The sequence below is a fragment of the Crocuta crocuta genome, unplaced genomic scaffold (assembly GCF_008692635.1).
Source record: "Crocuta crocuta isolate KB4526 unplaced genomic scaffold, BGI_CrCroc_1.0 scaffold299, whole genome shotgun sequence".
Lineage (NCBI taxonomy): Eukaryota > Metazoa > Chordata > Mammalia > Carnivora > Hyaenidae > Crocuta > Crocuta crocuta.
The window spans coordinates 11,105,373-11,124,969 of NW_027532747.1; the positions used below are offsets into that span (position 1 = coordinate 11,105,373).

At 53.4% G+C, this 19,597-nt stretch overlaps 1 protein-coding gene across 4 annotated transcripts in view; it reads left to right on the forward strand.

The window, feature by feature from the left end:
- The window catches only part of TTC7B (tetratricopeptide repeat domain 7B), a 252,850-nt gene that overhangs the window by 199,789 nt on the left and 33,464 nt on the right, over window positions 1–19,597 (forward strand). For all 4 annotated transcript variants that reach the window (XM_077780871.1, XM_077780872.1, XM_077780874.1 and 1 more), the window contains 2 exons: window positions 4,188–4,328; window positions 18,521–18,723. In XM_077780871.1, coding sequence (XP_077636997.1) covers window positions 4,188–4,328; window positions 18,521–18,723 — 344 coding nt within the window. The remainder of the gene's footprint in view (window positions 1–4,187; window positions 4,329–18,520; window positions 18,724–19,597) is intronic.

Here is a 19,597-nt window from a genome sequence, read left to right on the forward strand (position 1 = left end):
CCATTCGGACGATCAGGTCACAGAACTTGGACCAGCTTTTAGGGCGCACTCTCACCTGCCTGGGTCAGTTCTCGGTTCAGTTGGTTTTGCGGTGGCTTTTCGAGGCCCCCGTGCCCTGTGGCTGAGGGACTCGGTGGAGCACAACAGCTGCTCCACCCGCAGGATTAGGACAGCGATAAGCATGTGTCAAATTCCTGGGCTAAATAAGATGTACAGCAGCCGGCCTCCCTCACTTACCTGTGGGACCTATGATTATGTGGGAGCTGATTCCTCCAGAGTCTTGGATTTCAAATTAGAACTAAGTCTTCTATTCCTTCCTCCATCTGATTCCTTTTTTGAAGCCTCAATTCATCCATTTCTCTTAGGGTAATAATCCCTTCCACCCCACGTATGCTGTGGGAATACATTTGCTTTGGTGAGAAGGAAAAGGATTGCTTTTAAAAAAAAAGTGTTGGTTAGAACTAGCATTTCGAGTTGTGTACCTACATACATCCCAATCTATTTTGATATAGTATCTATTTTGGCACTTACCATTTTAGTCCCATGAGACAGTAAGATACAGGCTGTTTTGGTTATTTTCTTTAATCAGATACATTCATTCTGATTCATAATCATGTTTATCTTTTTTTTTCCTCCAAATTCTAATCCAATGGAAGAATCCGATTGATGGTGTTATTGCCAGGAATAGTGGATGTTAACTATTAAATAGTGTTGTCGTTGTTATTTGTCACCTATTAGTAGTAAATATCTGAAGGCTCCGATATCCGTCCCTGGTTTAGAACATGAAGGGTCTCTCCCTTGTGAAGCAGGTGTTAAAAGGGATTGGCTGGGAAGGAAACAAATATTTCTGAGAAACCTCCATCACCCTCCATATTTAAATGGCTTGGCTGTATTAGAGATGGGGGAAAGTCACTGAGTGAGGTGCAGTGTTGAATCTCACAGTGTGCCACACTCATTCACAGCCTGGGCGGTTGGAGGCGATGACAGCCACACTGAGAAACCCTTTGAGATCTTGAAGGTTCTGGCCTCAGAGCCACTGTCAGGCAGGGAGAGTAGAGGACATGGACATGCTTTTCCAAGAGAGGGAACCACTCTCTTCCAAGTTTCAGACACTGATGCGCCGGTTGACAGTACTCATTCACTTATTCATTCCAGAAGCATTTACCAGGTAGCTCTCATGGGCTTGGCATTGTTAGCCCCTGAGAGCACTTAAGTGCAGGGCATACTTCCTGCCTTCCAGAACCACACCATCTAAGAGGAAAGACAGTTACACTAACTTTAACATGAAACAGTATGGTCTGTACAATGATAGCCATACCCCCAGGGAGCTATAGGAGCACCGAGGGCCCAAGGCACCAAGGCCTATCTTACAGGGGAGGGACAGGGAGCCTTCCTGGAGGAGGTGGCACTGGAGCTGGATTTAGAGGCTAGATTTGGAGTTAGACTACTGTTTGAGTTTGCCACCCACTGGCTGTATGACTTTGAATAAGCTCATAACCTCATGAAATCTCAGTTTTGTTATCTAAACTGTGCAGATAACATGGTTAGCTGCCTCCCAGAACTGTTTAAAGGTTAAATGAAATAATCTATTTAAAGTATTAGTCGAGAGTGCCTAAAACCTGCCACACTGTGGCCACCAAAACTGATCACCACTGCCGTCATCATTTGCCAGAACTTATTCACTGCGAAACGTATTATGTGAATGATTAACTAATTTAGTCATATGTAGGTATCACAAAGAGAAAGAACTTTAACAACAGTTCTGATTCATTTGTTTGCAGACTGAATAAAACAGTTAATCCAAGAAGCAAAGTTAGCCCCTCCAAAAGTCACAAGTCCCTTGTAGCAAGGAACCCATAGAACCTTCTAGAAAACGTGTAGAATTTTTCTTCAGTAGTAGTTCTTTTTGTTGTATCTTGTAATGAATTCATGACTAAGTATTTGAAGCGTTTCTCAGTTTTGATTTCTGATGTGATAAATAAATATAGATATATAACCCCTATAAGTACAGTCTTAGGTGGGGGGAGGGTCTCCGTAACTCTGCTGACTCTATAGAAGGATCCTGAGACCAAGAAAATTGAGAACCAATGTTCTTTAAAGAACAGGATCATCCTGGAACTCCGTTCCCCAGAGTCTTGGGCTGCAGGGAAGCAGGAAAATTCACGCTCGCTGCCTGGCGTGTGCAGAATATGCTTTCAGGCCTTTTTTTTTTTTTTTTTTTTTTTTTNNCTTTCTGTCTCTCTAGGTCGGTGGTGGAATCAGCTGGGTGATTAACAATAGGCCTGGCCCCATCCCTAGAGCTAGTGATTCAGTCGGTGTGGGGGGGTGATAGCTATGACATCATGTGTTTTTAACCCCCCCCCCAAGTAATTCTGATGTGAAGCCAAGGTTGAGAACCACTGTTCAAGGCAGTCAGTGAGAAGGCAAGCCAGCGTGGTGGCATCAGAAAACAGCAACAGCACCCTTGTTTATTTAACTGACAGCTGCTACTAAAAATCTCAGGAAAACTATATCAAATCTTCTCAAAGCTAAAATATTTACTTTCCATTAAAAATAAGTTCAAAACAAGACCAAAAACATCAACAGCAGTGTAATCACTTTGCTGTGTAGATTTTTTTCTTTTTTTTTAAGTAGTCAGACACACGCTGTGTACACAGGAGTCCACTCTTAGCTGAACTTAATCAGGTCCCCCGGATCGTAATGGCATCGACTGGTGTCTTCTAACTCGGCCTCCGGTTCCTTCTCCTGTGTGGCCGTGTTCGCTCTGCAGGACTCGCTTCCTTCCCCAGGGGGGCTCTCCTCTTGCTCATCCTCGTGGGCGCCCCGTGTGGATTATCCACGGAAGGTGAATCCCTGGTCTGGTTTCCGTCCACCTGCCGGAAGCCACCGCCACCAAACCCCTGCTGAAGGATTTGAGTGTATTTAGAGGTATCCGTGTTTCCTTCATGTTGGAACGGTCAGAACACAGTACGGATGGCCAGTCTATCGCTGCAAATACTCTTAAAATGAATAAATTATGGGGCACTTCAAAGTTCCAACAGAAATTATATTTCTGCTCATCATTTTGTCTTATCTAAAGTATAACCAGCTCCATTTACTTGAGTAGTCAGCATTGGTCTCTATGTATTATCACTATTTGAATCCTTAGGATAAGTGGATAGTTCCGTGTTTATCTGTATACTGTGCTTTATGATGAATTCAAAATTTAGAATGTGGCCAGTGATATAAATATCGACAGATCTCACCTTGAAGTGACAGAGGCTCTTGCTCTTGGCTCTGAAGCCACACCTCCAAGAGTGAACTTGGGGAAGAGGTGAGGAGCAAGCCCCTGATGGTCTCCCGCCACCAGGACTCATAGAAGGGCTACAGGAAGAGGAATGTCATTTGATTTCTGAATAGAAGTTCCTTCGCCAGTTCCCTCTGCCTGGTGAATGTGCTTGGTCCACGCCTCTCCTTAGCCTTTTAGGACAAGTTTTACCCAAGAGTCAGGCGGGTAACAACTCCTGAGCGTAGGCGCCTTCGCTACAGCCCACCTCCCTCCGTTTGGCCTTGATAACAGACATCCCCTTATACGTAGGGTGAAAGCATGCTCTCCCTGCCATTCCTAAGTCATGTCCTAGGATGTGGTTCCAAATCCAGGGGTGTCAGCCGCCTCTTGAAAGCCAGGGAGCAGAATGACAAGTTCCTGGGTTTGTCTTGAGAATGGCCTCCATCCCCAGGAGGCAGGGATGATGCCTCCCCGGATGGCCACCACCCACCCCCGCCGCCAGTGGGTTCCAGGTTTAGATCCTGACAGGGGTCCCCTGTAACTTCCCTTTTTGGCACTTCGTTTATGCCACGTTTCCGCATGAGCGCCACAGCTGTGTCACTAGCTGTCCCCCTGTGCCCCCCCCACAACACTTGCGCTGTCCTAGACTGAGCTCCTCGAGGGAGCACCTCCCACGGCATGTGCTCTGGTTGTTGATTGAAAGATTAGTGAGAGCCTTAGATGGAAACTCAGGTTCAAGGCCATAATGATTGTCTGTATTTCTTTATGGACCTAAGACTTAGAAACGTCCGGGGGAAGGAGTGTGTGTTCGTCTTGAACTTGTGTCTGTGTGTGGGAAGGGGCGGGGCGGGGGAGGGGTGGCTGGTCAGTCGGGTCTGTCCTTTGATTCTGACGCCGTCTTCTCGGAAACCCCTCACAGGCTCCGTCCACGCCACTTCAGTAGCAGCCTCGAGAGTGGAGCAGGCCTTGTCGGAAGTGGCCTCGTCTCTGCAGAGCAGCGCCCCCAAGCAGGGCCCGCTACACCCCTGGATGACGCTGGCGCAGATCTGGCTCCATGCAGGTACTTCCCTGCCCCCACCGGGGGCTCTCCCACCATCCCCAACCACCGCTGAGCCTGAGGCCGGAGCCTCCTGTGTGTGGGCACCTGCCCATTTAGCCTCCAACCCCGTATCTGGAGAAATCCCAGCCTTTGCGGCCACACACCAGGATGCCACTACTTCCTTCCAGGAACCAGGGGTTACTATGTATCACCCCGCCCGTCCCGTGCATCAGCTCCCTCACCCAGAGCCTGGTACAGAGCAGGCATCCGGCAGAAAACGCTAAGAGTCTTGGGGAGCTCGCTGTGGGGGGTGTACGATTTCTGCTGCTGCAGCAGGGGCCCCAGAGCTGCACCCAGGCTTGCATTGCAGGAGACAGCATAGCAGGGTGCCCCAGGCTTCGGAAGTCTGGAAGTCCGTTACTCTTTACCGGCTGTGTAGACCAGAGCTAATAGCTTCGCCCCTCACCCTCAGTGTCCTCATCTGTGTGGATGAGGCGGGTGCCTCCTAGGGTTGGTGAGCACAGTGCCTGGCGCATCCTGGGGTCCCTGGGAGAGGGGACGGCTATGTTGATGACTCCAGTGTCTTCGTCAAAGCCAGGAAAGTGGCAGCACTTTCCATGTCCCTGCCCCCCTCTCTCTCGGCACTCCTGCCAATCTGCAGAGCGGGAGATGGGTAGCAGCAGCCGCAGGACTGGAAACCAGCCCAGATGGCAGATGTGATTGTCCCCCTGCCTCCAGTTTCACATGACTGCTGGCACATGGCTGGAAACCCCCCCAGATAAATCCCACACGCAGGCATTGAAGCAACCAGAGCCCCAGCACACAGAGGCTCCGGGCAGGTGATGGCCACTGCCTTCCTTCCGTATTTATGTTTGTGTATAGACAGTAACTTCTGTTCCTTGTTATCATTGGGTCTGCAAGACCCCAATTGGGCCTTTCCGGGCTAGACCCTCCGGGGCCACAGTGGAAGCCCGGATTTGGCTGAGGAAAGTACTTACTACCCACTGTTGTCCAGCTATTCACTCCCCTTGTGCCAAGGCTCATTGTGTGACGTTCAGCTTGTTTGGCACCACTGGCGGACGTTCGTTGGAAACATGGTCGGAGCTACCTGGCTTTGGCATGTCGCGGAGCCAAGCTCAGCCGGCCTCTTCTGTGCTGGCATCTTTAATTGAGCCATAACAACTCCCATAAATTAACAAATTACATTCTTCGAAGCAGAAGTACAAAAGAGGGTTGATTCATGAATGTGCTGATTGTTCTTCCTGCGCAGACGCTTGCCGGCATGTGGCCTCTCGCCGGGGCCTAGATGAGCCGGCGCCCAGGGCGTGGGGACAGCAGTTAATGCCTCCTTCTGCACGGATGCGGCTCTCCCGCAGAAGAGCCCGGTCCCCAGTCCAGGGCCTGGCACCTGTCCCATCCTTCATCATGAGTGGTGACTACAGAGAGCAGAGGGAAAGCTTCGCTGTCTGGGCCAGGAGAGACCGGCTGACCCTGCTGGGCCAGTGTGGGGGCAGAGGTGTCTTTCAGATTGGAATTAAAGTCGGGATTTTGGAGGGCCAATGTCTAAAAACCCCAGAAGAGCTGAAGTTAGTGCTTCTAGGCTGGAATGAACTTCCTTGACCTCAGGGGCACTGCGCCTCTTGCCCATTTCTTGGAAAAGTCACTGACCTGAGTGAGGGTCACTGAGTTCCAGAATGGCCCCTCCCACTGGCTTGCTGCCCCTTATTTGGTTATCCAGACTCTGTTCCTTTTTGCATGTCTCACATGACTCTCAAGAGGGGATTTTGTGGCTGCTGATTAGAACATTGAAGAACTCGGTGGCTAAGATTTAGTGTGGAGCTATCCTTGAATTTTTATGTAAGCACATAATATCCACTTCTCCTCGGCACAGCCTATAGCACAGAACAAAGTTCTCATGGTTAGTTAATAAGTGTGGCTTTTAATAGTCTACAAGTTGGGGGTCAGCCACCTGGGTGGCTCAATTGAGCATCCGACTTCAGCTCAGGTCATGATCTCATGGTTCGTCGAGCCCTGCATCGACCTACTGCTGACAGTGCAGAACCCGCTTTGGATCCTCTTCCTCTGCCCCTCCCCCATTCATGCACCTGCGCGCGCTCTCTCTCTCTCTCTCTCTCTCTCTCTCTCAAAAATGAATGGAAAAACATTTAGGAAAAAAAACCAGTCTACAAGTTGGTGGCATTGGACTGTGGGAAACGAATGCCATACCTGCCTTATAAACTCTGGACAGAATAGTCATGGTGCTTATGTTATATGAATGCACTGAGCAAATTAGAATATTATGAGATCTGGGGTGCCTGGGTGGCTTAGTCGGTTAAGTGGCCAACTTTCACTTAGGTCATGATCTCGCGGTTCGTGGGTTTGAGCCCCGCGTCGGGCTCTGTGCTGACCGCCAGCCAGAGCCTGGAGCCTATTTCAGAGTCTGTGACTCCCTCTCTCTCTGACCCTCCCCTGCTCACGCTGTCTCTCTCTCTCTTAAAAATAAATAAAAACATTAAAAAAAAAAAAAGAATATTACGAGATCTGTGCCATATTGACTCTTTCAAACCAACGACCTTGAGTCAAGATTTAGAATCAGATCATATATTCATACAGTCTTTGAAGAGGTAACTTCAGAATGAACTGTGAAAACAGCTTCCACTTAACTGGAAGGCTTTATCATCTCTGGTTTGAGCTCTACTTCTCTGAGAGGCAAGATAGCAGTGACCTCCCCCCCACCCCCCTCCGGCTGTTGGACAATTTATGGTTCCATCATCAGGCCTAGCAGTACTGCCAGTTTCTGTAAATTTTGCAAGCTTTGGAGGAAACTAGTTAGATCAAGGCCTAACGCCCAAGGCCATGGTGTTACTGTGGCATTTGTGGGTCTCTCCTCTCTAGGTTGTGTTCCCTGGTGAGCTGAGTGTAGTGGGGGCTCATGATGAGAGCCCATGACGAAAGGGGCCCTGAAACTAGCAGTTGAGGTCACTCAGACAACCTTCGATTTTCAGCCTATTGTATGAGCAGGTCCCTGGGCCACTGGAATGTCCATTTGAATGTCAAAGAGATCATGATTTAGACACCTGAGCGTCCACTGTCCTGTGAGGGAACGGACCATTGGCCTAGCAGGGAGCACAGATCTGGGAAGACCAAGAACATTTGGCCACACAGGGTCCCTCCATTCCTGAGTAGTGGGACTTGCTCCCTGGGCACACCCTCCCCTCTGACCCCAGTGCCTCCAGCTCTTCACCAGGACACCTGGTGGCTGACCAGCATGGGTTGTGTGTGTTTTGTTCCTTAGTTTGTTGGGACCTCTGTGACAGTACCTATGTGTGGGACACAATTGAAAAGGTACAAAGGATGGAGAGCGAAAAGTCTCATCCTGCCCCTGAGCCTCAGCCACCCACCAACAGCAACCTCTGTTAGCAATCCCGTGTGCGCTTTCCCGAGCTGTCACTCACACGCAGAGGTCATTGCTCATCAGAGCATGTAACGCTAACTCGGACTTTTTCCTGGCTGCATGGTATAAATCTGTTGTATGAATGTACCATCATTTAACCAGTACTCCATTAGTTAACATTTAGATTATTTCTAATATTTTGCCATTATGGACAATGTGTCATTAAGTATCCTTCAATATATTATTGTTCTGTATATTGAGTGTAAGATAAATTCCTAAAAATGGACCTGATGGACCAAAGGTATATATATACTCTTCACTTTTGACAAATTTGGTCGCATTGACTTCCACAGAATAGTACCAACTTACAGCCCCGTCAACAGTGTGTGAGTGGCCCATTTTCTTGCATCCTTGTCAACATGACAAACTCTCAGACGTCTAGATCTCTGCCAGCCTGATAGGTGAAAAGTGGTATTTCAGTTGCCTGTTCATGGTTTCTTCTCATTTCTCTTCTTAGATGCTGAGCTCTCTTTTTTATTTGTAAGCATGTATTATGTGTCAAAGAAATTTGCTTCGTGTCTGTGATAGGAGCTATAAATATTTTCTCCTATTTTTATTTTGTATGTGTTTTTTGTTTTTGTTTTTGTTTTTGCCAGTTTTAAATATATATTTATCGATCTTTTCTTGATGGCACCTGGACTTCACGTAATATTTAGCCAGTTTTATGGCCTCCTTTCCTGAAGTTCCAAGCACCTTCTGGGGCCATTGGTATATACATCATCTTATAAAGAAGGGCAGAAGGAGTTATCTCCTCTCCTTTGCAGGAGGACCCAGGCCAGATGGAAATAAGTGCCTCCGTGGTCTTATTGGGGAATGAGACAGAGTCCAGGGAGCTCCATTAGAGCACATGATGTTTATTGTACCGCAAAACCCATTTCCCTAGGAGCCATACTTCCGTAGGATGCAAACTGATGGCTGGCCATCGGAGATTCACACATTCCCAGACCTTCCAGGTTGAACCAGAGCCTTTGCCATGCCAGGCAGCTTTTTGTTGCCCATCCTTTAATTTCCACATTGGGATGGCAGCTAAAAATGACTTTGCGGTAGGTGGTTAATTTCTGCTTGTTACTTACTAATAATTATAGCTTTCACTTTGGCGCTCTCACAGTTGAAACCAGTGGCTATTCTTAGATGTGCAAGATCAGATTTTCTGATTTCTCTTGGGAATTTAAAGCCCTGTTACTGTCACAAATTCCCTGGCCCTGGCCCAGCCTATCCCCCTCCCCCTCCCCCTGCCAGGCTCCTCCCAGCCTCCCAGAGGCTGCATACGCAGGGTCATGGGATCATCCTGTGGCACGGGCCCCAGCTCCCAGACGGGGTATTGGGTCACCGCCCAGGGAGCACCTGCAGGAGGGAGCACTCGGTACCTGGGGGTTGGGCAGCCCCATTCAGAGCCATCCTAGATTAAGAAACCCCCCCACTCCCCCACCCCCGCTCCTGCCCTGGGGAGTTTTGACTAAATGGTCTCCACCCTGAAGGTAGCTAACGCTTATCAAGCACTGTCCACGTGTCAGACTTTATTCCAAGGACCTTATATGTCTTCATTGCCTTACGAGGTATAAACACCTTACTCACCCCATTTTACCGAGGAAGAAACTGATACACAGCTGTCGAGTCGCTTGCCTAATGTTACGTGGCTAGTAAGCGGAGAAGGCGGAATTCAGCACCCCCGCTCTAACCAGGGTGGGTGCTCAGCGCAGTGTCCTCGAGCGCGTGTTTACGGGCCACAGTCAGAGCGAGGCTCAGGAGGGCAGTGGTCATGAAGACAGACACAGCCCCTGCTTTCTTGGAGTTGACAGATGTGAAACAAAGCAATTACAGATTAATTCTCATTGTGCCACGTGCCGTGAAGGGATGGCGTGGTCTCCTGTGAGAACTGGTGACAGAGGTCCCCCCCAAGCCGCGAGCCAGAGGAGGTCTGGGCATGGGGAGTGGAGGCCTGAGGAGCGACTGGCGGCGGGTGGGACGCGGTGGGGAGGCACAGGACAGCGCCTGGGAGGCCGCAGAATGTTGGAGAAGTGGCAGGGCCCGGGCCCAGGAGCCTGAAGAGAAATGAAGTGTCCCGAGGTGAGCCACAGTCGTGCAGGGCCCCTGCTAGCCGTGCTGAGATCTTTAACTTAATCCTAAAAGCATTGAAAAGCCACTGATGGCTTCGGGGCGCCTGGGTGGCTTAGTCGGTTAGGCGTCCGACTTTCGCTTAGGTCATGATCTCACGGTTCGTGGGTTCGAGCCCCGCATCGGGCTCTGTGCTGACTGCCAGCTCAGAGCCTGGAGCCTGTTTCAGTCTGTGACTCCCTCTCTCTCTGACCCTCCCCTGCTCACGCTGTCTCTCTCTCTCTCTCCTAGAAATAAATAAAAATATATTAAAAAAAAAAAGAAAAGAAAAGAAAAGCCACTGATGGCTTCCAGCAGGAGAGTGAAAGGGTCACACAAGTGGGAACGGAAAGAGCAGAGTTCGGAGGGTGGGTTTGGTGTCTGAGGCCCTGAGATGCACTGCCTGGCGGGAACCACAGGACTCCCCGACGGGTGCGATGTTGGGGGAGAAGGAAAAANCGGGTTTGGTGTCTGAGGCAGAGGGAGGCAGGCCCTGAGATGCACTGCCTGGCGGGAACCACAGGACTCCCCGACGGGTGCGATGTTGGGGGAGAAGGAAAAAAGAAGAATCCGGGAAGAGTCCTGTGTTCGGGGCCGGAGTCCTCGGGTGACGGGTGACCGACTCTCTGCGATGGGAAGCCGTGGCGGGGGAGGGGCGCTGAGAACTGATGTGTCGCAGTCAGGGAAGAAGGGAAACCAGAGTTGTGTTTGAACATGGAAGCGTCCGGTGCCTGAGGATGCGAGCATGAAGATGGTGGGCGGGCAGCTGGACGGCCAAGCCTCCGTGTCCGGTTTGGGCTAGAAACAGACATTTAGGAGTGAGGATTTAAGGCGAAGGGGTGTGATAAGAAGGACTGGGAAGAGAACGTCCACAGAGAAGGAAAAGGGACAGAACTGAGACCCTAGCCCCTCCCACATTTAAAATTTGGGCAGGAGGGGAAAAGCGAAAGCGAGGGCAAGGGGGCGTTCAAAGGAAGGGAACCGGAAAGGTGGCCCTGTGGCAGCCAGGGCGCTTTCCTTCCAAGGGCCTGTGCAGCAGAGGAGAGAGATGAGGGGTCGCTGGGGAGGAATGTGGGTTCAAGGTTGGGGGCTTCACAAAGGGCTGACACATGTTGATTGCTGCTGGGGACGATCACGTCAACACTGAGACCCTCCTCAGCCAGAAGAGAGAGGATATGTGAGAGTCTGAATCCCTCTAGAAAGCAAGAGAGAGTGGTGGGGTCCAGGGCACAGGCAGAGGACTGGCCCTCAGTCAGGAGCAGAGTGGATGGGCACAGAGGGCTTGTCAATTTGGTGGTGACAGGAGGCTCAAGGTCTGCTTTGCTGGCCTCTGTTTTCTCTTTGAATGATGAGTCAAGGTCAGTCAAAGGATGGAGGAGGGCTTTGGGGAAGGATTGAGGCCTCCGGAGAACAGCTGAGCTGGGGCCTGGAGGGGTCAGGTGTCTCCAATGGCAGTTAGAGGGTGAGGCGCTAGCCCCGCCACCCATCCAAGCCCCCAGGGAAGGCACTCCCCCTTGACAGGTTGACACCACTACTCAGAAACTCAGAAATCAGTGTCGATCGTGCAGCCGAGACCCTGACAGGGGCATTTGGCCAAGGCCTTCGTTGAGAAAAGGCCCTGGGCTGTGTCCCGCCTGGGGACTGTAGGCCCAGCTTGGGACTGACACATGCAAACAGAATCACTGCCTCCTTTCACTTCCCACCTTCCCCAGAGAAAAAGAGCAGTTCTGGGGAGAGCTGATAAGGGTGCAGCCCTCCCGTAGGCCTTAATGACTTGAAGGGTGACAGGAAGCTCATCAGGCCCTCGTGCTGATTTTGATAGGAAAGAGTGAATTCATGAAGACCCGGGCAGTGTGCTCCGGGAGCACCTGTTGCTTCTGGAAGATGCCCTGTGCTCACCATGGGAACTCCTCAGCCCCTCATGAGCAGGGGCTATCCCAGAACCAAGTTGCTAAGGTCTGTTTTCCAAGCACAAGTCAGGAAAGTAGGGTTTGGGGTAAAGAAAATGGTTTTAGAGGGTCAGGGGGCTTCCTGGCCTAGCTCCCTGGCCGCCTGCAGGCCTGACCTGCAAGATTGGGGAGCACCCAGTGGCACACGGGTCTTTTCTTGCATCCCTATTGGCCAGACCACAGGTGGAATGGCAGATCTGGGCACCCAGACAAGGTGTGGCCCTTGAGCTGCCTCCGTCATACTGTTGCTCCTTTATCTGTGTTCCAAAATGGGTGTCCCCTCCCGGTCGACTAACCCCCAGAGAGCAGGCCTCACTAGCTGAAGGCACTTTTGTGAGAAGGCACTTTGCATTACTCCGGGCAACTGCAGCCCTGTGCCAGGCACACAGACTGCCGGTAGAGTCCAGGCTAGATTTCAGCCCCCCTCTGCCCGGTACCTTTGCACAGTGCACACCATGCACAACCCTGAGCCCAGGGAAGGCACATTGTGAGCCACTTCTCAACCTTGCAGCGGACATGAAGCAGGTGCTTGGCAAGTGTTAGGAGAATGAATGAGTGAATGAATGAATGAATGAATGAATGAATGGGGAAAGCAGACCCGTGTGGGACTGGGTGCACCTACACTGGGTCCCCCAAAAAGGAGGGGCTCTTCACCTTGAGGAAGAAACAGTCCTAGCTTAGCCCTTTCAGATAACAGCCTTAGATGGTTCAGGAAATGATTTCAGGAGGCCCTCTGCCCCAGGCATAGTGCAAGGCAAAGGCAGAGCAGCTGGACTGGGCCGTCTAGGAGCACAGCCTCTAGTCGGAAAGCGAGCACACTCGCAGGTCTTGCGGGACAAGGCCGACTGGGGTGCTTCCCAGAACACACGCAGGGCAGTGGAAGAACAGGAGTGTACGAGGGGGCTTCCCCGGGGGCGGGGGGTCTAGGGAAGGCGAGTGCAGGTGGAGTGCACTGGGGCCGAGAGCAAGGAGTCTTCACAGAGGGCCACTCAGGGAGGGCATTTGGGGCCAGAAGGAAGAGCACAAGCAGAGGTGTGGAGGTGAGACCGTGAACTGAACATCATGGGAGGCAGTCGGAAAGGTGGCAGGGCCCTCATTTCGGCTCAGGTCATGATCCCAGGGTCGTGGGATCGAGCCCCACGTCAGGCTCCACGCTGAGCATGGAACCTGCTTGAGATTCTCTCTCTCCCTGTGGCCCTCTGCCTCGTGCACGCTGTCTCTAAACTAAAAATAAAAATTAAAGCAAAACAAAACACACTTGGTTTACATTCGCCTACAGCATGGAACCATCAGAACTTTGCAAGCAGAGAGGGGATTTTATTTATGACAAGGACAAACCAAGTGATTCCAAAGGGGACCGTCAGAGCATAGTGTGAGCTCTCAAAAAGGTGGATAAAGTGTCCATGACCCTGAGCAACCCCTCACCTCCGGTTAGAGGCTGCCAGCAACCAGCACAGAATCTCTGTGCCTGGGACCCCTTTAGACAGTGACCTCTGAGAGCCTGCCCTGCGGCGTTCAAGTGCATTCTTGTAAGGGCCTGCCGAGCTCTCCGTTGCGGGAGCCAGCTTTATTCTGTCTCGCTGTTCCTTTGGTTCAGCCTCTTCACATCTCTTACATAAGCTCACAAGGCCCTTTGTTCATGTTCTTTTTTTTTTTTTTTAACTTGAATTTAGCCCTCAGAGAAGGGTCAGGGAAACTGTTTGCCATTGCTTCTCTGACCCTCAGCTTGCTTCATTGACCTGCGCCCCAGAAACGGCCCTCCCCGAGCCCTCGCAGAGCATCCGCTAACCTTCAGGCTGCACTTTGAACACCTGCTGACTGCCAGAGCCTGTGCTGAGGAACACAGGGATCGCGGGGCTGGGAGCTGCCCATAGTGTAGAGGGAGAAGACATGCTGGTCATATGCTGGAGGCTTCAGGGAAGTACGAACCATACCCTTCAGCTGCTGAGTTCTGGCAAATGGAGATAAAACCGCCGGCTCACTTACTTAGGGAAGTGGAATCCGAGAAGGTGGCTCGGCATCTGGTCTCGGTTAGATTCCCTAACATCACGGCTGGGGTAAACTCACCCATCCCATACTGCTGGCCTCCCCGTGGCAGAGCCAGGGCCCCGCGACGTGCCTGCGAGAGTAAGCCGAGAGGCAGGCACCCAAGAGACAAAGCCTGGGGCCGAGGGGGCTCCGAAGGGCCACCGTGAGCACACCCAAGCCCCTCTCCCAGACGCATCAATCAGATGGGACGTGGGGGCGGGCAGGCGGGGGCCAGGTGCACGGGTGCACAGCCATAGCAGATGAGGTCCTGGCAGAGACGAGAAGCGAAGCGGAGGTGGGGGGGGGGGGCCTAGCAAAGGTGACAGAGCTTATGGGACCACAGAGACGGGAGCTGCAGCGCTGTGGGCTCAGGGATGGACACTTGGGAACCCCTGCCCGGGGAAGGTACTGGGCCTTGTTTGAGCTGAGGACCCGCAGGAGGGAAGGCTTCCCAAGCAGCAGAAGCTCAGAGTCAATACCTACGGGGACTCGTTGCATTCTAGAAGGCCAGCTGTGTTGTCCAGGCAAGAGAACCCCGACTGGGGCTTTCTGTAATCCTACCCTCTTCCTCCCCACCCCCACCCCAAATGACTCGACTGATATCAGAAATCCCACCACCAAGGTCTAATTCCTGGAGCCTAAGACTCTGGACCCCATGATGTGATTTCCTTGTAAAGGGGGAATGACTGTTCTAACCCATTGTCTCAAAGGAGCCCTGGTAAAACAGAAGGCTGGCCCTGCACCCCCAGATATGCCGATCAGCCCAAACTGCGGCAGGTTCTGCACAGTGGCTTCAGCTCCCCACACCCTTGTTTCTTCATGGCCAGCCGGAAGGCGACAGGCCTCCACCAAGCGCCATCTTCCCCAGTTCCCACCACCCTGGTTGACCCTGACCCTGTCCAGGGAGAGCCTCGGGTCCCAGCCGACAGGTGAACAGGCCCAGAGAAGTTGACTGCGTCGCCCCAGCCACACACACAGCCCGGGTGCAGGAGCCGAAGCCCCCATGTTCTCATGACACTGGCTCACAGACTGGGTTCCCTAGAGTCCTGGGGTCCCCAGAAGTGCCTCAGAGGCCGGAATGGGGGACCTAACTGAGAGGGAGGCCGGCTGCCACTCCTACGATCCCTTTGGAAAAAGAGGCTCCTTTGGGGAAATGGTTTGAAAATCACCACAGGACCTCTGCGGCAGGTCCTTCCGTTTGAGCCCAGGGTGGATGCATTTAGGAGCTGCCGGGCCGTGCGTCTGTCTGCCCCACCTAGTCAGCAGCACAGGCCTTGCCCGTGACAAGAGGTTTCCTCCTGTAACTTGTGCACCACTGAAAAGAAGTCCTTGGAGGCCCAGATCCTTTCTCCCACTTTCATGATCGTGACTCAGCCGAGTCTCTGGCTTCCAATCGATTCCTCAGGAAGGAAGCAATAGCATCAGACGCAGGGCCGATGACAACACGGTGGACATCAAGGCACATGGTCCCGCAGAGGACCCTCCTAGAACAGGGCTGACGGGTACATTGTCATGCTGGTGTGTAAGCCCTCCCGCCTCGATTCTTGCTATAAAAATTCTGGAAGGATTCAGTCCCCCCTCCCAAGCTGGTCTCTTTTCCACAGCGGTTTAGACAGAAGAGGCCCCGTGTGTCACCCACCCAGTCAGCTCTAGGCCCTGGGGACCTCAGAAGCATACATAAGCCCACCCCCAAAATGGAAGCAAGGCAAGAGCCAGGTGTACAGTGAGAGGAACGTTCTGTACAGCTCTCCCGAGGCACTGGCACGCTCGGGTAACCTAAAACCGTGGTGGGCACGCAGCCGGCTGGCTAGAGCCCGGAGGGGATTGCATGGCTGAGAGACAGCAGACAGCCCTGCGCTGTCCTTCCCAGGATGGACAGGCTTTCACCAGGGCCCACACCGAAGGACAGATATGTGTGACCCTTATTCCTGCAGAGTCCCTGTGTGTCGTAGGTGCTCAGTTACTACCTGGTGAGCTGGACGTCCAGAGGACGTGAGACAGATGTGGTGCTGGCATTGCCACTGTCAGGGCCCAGGGGGATTTCAGTGGCCTGAGTCTCCAGGTCTGAGGGGCCCCTGGCCAGCCCATCATCTCTGCGCTCCCTGTCAAAGAGGGCATCCACAGATCAGAAGAAGAGACAAGAGGCATGGGACCCGCTTTCCCCAGGGCTCTGTCCCTGCCTGAGGAGTCAGTGGTTGGTGAAGATCACTAGGAANCGTCAGGGCCCAGCGGGATTTCAGTGGCCCGAGTCCCCAGGTCTGAGAGGCCCCTGGGCCAGCCCATCATCTCTGCGCTCGCTGTCAAAGAGGGCATCCACAGATTGGAAGAAGAGACAAGAGGCATGGGACCCGCTTTCCCCAGGGCTCTGTCCCTGCCTGAGGAGTCAGTGGTTGGTGAAGATCACTAGGAAAGAGAGGGGACTTGAGGAGAGGGGCCATCAGGCTGGTTGAGGTCAAAGTCAGCAGCATCAACATAGCACAAGTGCGTGATACACACCTGCCCTTTTCCAGCCTCTGGGCTCAAAGCTGCAGGTGGGGAGATAGAAAGTGTGCTGTCCATGAGCGGACTCCGGACCCCTCCCCAAAACATGTCTAGGGCCATGGCCCTCAGAGACCGCAGAGGCTGGGCTCCCCTCTGCCAGGGATGACAGCTATTGAGCAGGCCTTGGAGGTGGGGGTGGGGGGAGGGGGGCCAGCCCCACAGGAAGATGCAGGAGACTGGAAGTGTGTGTGGACGCAGCAGGGCACGCCGGGGGTGTCAGGGAGCCATAGAGACACAGGTTAGTAAGGGCGGTAGAGCCAGGCATCAAGGGATTTGGATGTTATCTGGGGTCAAGACCGCTGTTCTCTCTAGAGGCCCAGACCAGGCTCTGCCTCCATCATGCCCTGAAACCTTGGACAAGTTGTTCAGCCTCTCTGTACCTCAGTTTCCTCATCTGTACAATGGGGGTAAAATAATAGTACCTATGGCATCATGCGCAGGTGGAGAAATGAGGGCTCTTCCTGGCATAAAGCACACGTTTAATGAATGTTAGCTACTGTTGTTGCTGTGTTATCATTTGTTCATTCATTCTTTCATTCATTCACTCAGCGACTCTTCCCTGGGCTCTGATGGTGCCAGGCGCTATTCCCATCCCCAGGGATGCAGCAGTGAACACACGCACACAGTCCCGGCGCTCATGTGGCCGATGGCTTCACTCTGTAGGGGGCATCCAGACAGCGCAGGAGACCAGCGAGAGGAACCTGTTGGCTGGGATTAGGGAGGACAGGGAAACAGAATGGAGCAGGATCGTGCTGAGTACGGAGGGGAGCAGGTTAAGCAGGACGGTCAGGGAAGGCCTCCCTGGGAGGCTATTGAAGGGTGTGAGGGCTGAGCAGAAGCAGAAAGCTTTCAGGAAGGGTCACTTTTCTGCAGGGTGGGATGCCCGTCCCCGAGCTCTGCCTCAGGCTGACCTGGCAGTGGCCGGGTGGGACAGACAGGTGTGGCAGGCAGCAGGTGAGGGGCCCACGGAGGCCCTGCCCCGGTCAAGGCAGCTCCAAAACAGCCTCCAGAACACAGCTCGTGAAGTACCCAAGGAAAGTACTAGAACTTTTCTATTTCTTTTGTGTCCTTTCTACTTTGGCCTGCATTATATTATATATAATATGTTACTGTACGTGTAACTTGGAGGTGTGGGTGCAGATGTCTCTGGCTGCCCAGAGTGGAGGGCGGGGGATCCAGGGGGGCTGAGGAGTCGGGGGCCACCCTGGAGGTGGGAGAAGTAGTCAGTGGGCCCAGGGATCAGCAGCCAGCCGAGTAGGACTCTGCACAGTAGTCCTGAGGAGAGGGGGGAGGGGTCTGAAGTCCTCGAAGATGCTGGCCCAGCACTGGGAAGAAAGTGGTGCCAGGGTCACATGCCCTCAGGAGGAGAGGGCACTTGTGTGTGCCCGAGAGACAGGTAGGCGGCAACGCACGATGGGCCCTTTGGGAAGCAGAGGCTGCAAAGCAATTCGGAACTCAACCGGAGAGAGCTGAGGCCTGACATTGCAGCAAAGGTCATTTTCCTGCCTTTTTGAAAGTGACAGCTTGGTTTTCAAAGGGCTTTGTCGGTGTCATACAGTTAATAGTCTCCAGGACGCAGTAACTTTCACCGGTCAGAGGGCAGGGTCTGATGGAGCAGCCATTTTACTTCATGCTGGTGAACATGGCAGCCACAACCCGCTCCCTCCGTACACTTTATGGCATCAGGAGAACAGGCCGGAGGGCAGTCCTGGAGGTGCTGTGCGCCTCTGGTTTTTCTGGCCTTCAGCTCATTCCAGCCCTTTCCTTATGGTTGTCAGACCTGAGGGCAGGTGTCCCGAATACCAAGGGGCCCTAGGTCAAGCCCTGAGCGTGAGTGTCCTCAGGGTGGGGGTGGGGGTGGCGCCAGGCAGGCCTCGCTCCCCTCTGGCTGGTGGTGACTCCTGTACCTTCCACGGCCCTACAGCCAGAGCGAGTCGGGTCCCAGTGTAACGGTGGGCGGGCAGGGCTGTCCGCCGGCAGCTGTTCCCACCCGGGCTGGGGGATTGGCTGGCTCTGGGCCCTGCGTACTGCCTGCCAGGCTCCCACGGGGGGGGTGTAAACATCCCCAGCTAGAGTCACAGCCGTTCGCAGGCCCTCAGAAGGGCAGCGCACCAGGAAAGCATCTGTCTTCTGCTCTCCCCCGACAGCCGAAGTCTACATTGGCATTGGGAAGCCTGCAGAAGCCACAGCCTGCACTCAGGAAGCCGCCAACCTCTTCCCCATGTCCCACAACGTCCTGTACATGCGTGGCCAGGTGGCCGAGCTCCGGGGAAACCTCGACGAAGCCCGGCGCTGGTATGAAGAAGCCTTATCCATCAGTCCCACCCACGTGAAGAGCATGCAGCGACTGGTGAGTCTCAGAGCCAGGCGGGGACCCCACTCCCAGGTCGGGGCTCCCCCTGAAGCAGCAGGCAGCTTCCTTCCGGTTGGGAGGCCCATGTGGTTACCTGCCAGGCTGCCACGTCCGCCCGCACGGAGCCACCAGTGCCATTTCCGTGTGGTTTATGCAGATGGGGCCCGGGGGGCGGGTGGCTGGGCGCAGCCCTAGCAGGCCTGCCCAGCAGTGGGTGCCGCCATTGTGACCTTGGTCTCTGCGCCGCTTATAGCAGCCACCTCAGGAGGGTGTCCCCACCCTGGGGAGACCCCGGCTTGTCTCCCAGGCTGCTGGCTAACAGGGGCTTCCTGCCAGAGGAGGGCAGGGTGGGCCCTCTTACAGAGGACCCAGGTAAGTCATCTGGTTTCCGCACTGCACGTGGTGTGATGGTCCCCCAGAAATGCACGCTCCCCAGAAGCCTGGGGCTGCCCGGCCACTCCCCTCCATGCCTTGCCTGGGTTGGCCATCCCTCCACCTCGGTTTCGGTGGGGTGGGGAGCAGACCCATCACTCCACAGCATTCTCATTGGTAGTATTACTGTGTGAAGCACATGAATGGAAACTCAAAAGTGAGCCAAAGTCTGAGTTGCCAATGAAAAGCCATACTGCTTCTCTGGGCCCGCACGCCAGGCTGAGGTGTGGGATTCATGCTTCGTACTGAGTGGTGGGATATCTCTGATTTAACGACCCACTGGACAGAGGAGCCTCGTGGTAAAGCTGAGGTGGCCTTCGTGTCGGCAGCCCTCGGGAGCCTGGTGTCTGTAGTCAGTGGTCAGTGTGTGACACAGAGAGGGAGCCTTGGACGAGGAGTCTGAGAACGGACTTTTGGACCCTGTGGCATCAGTTGCTCG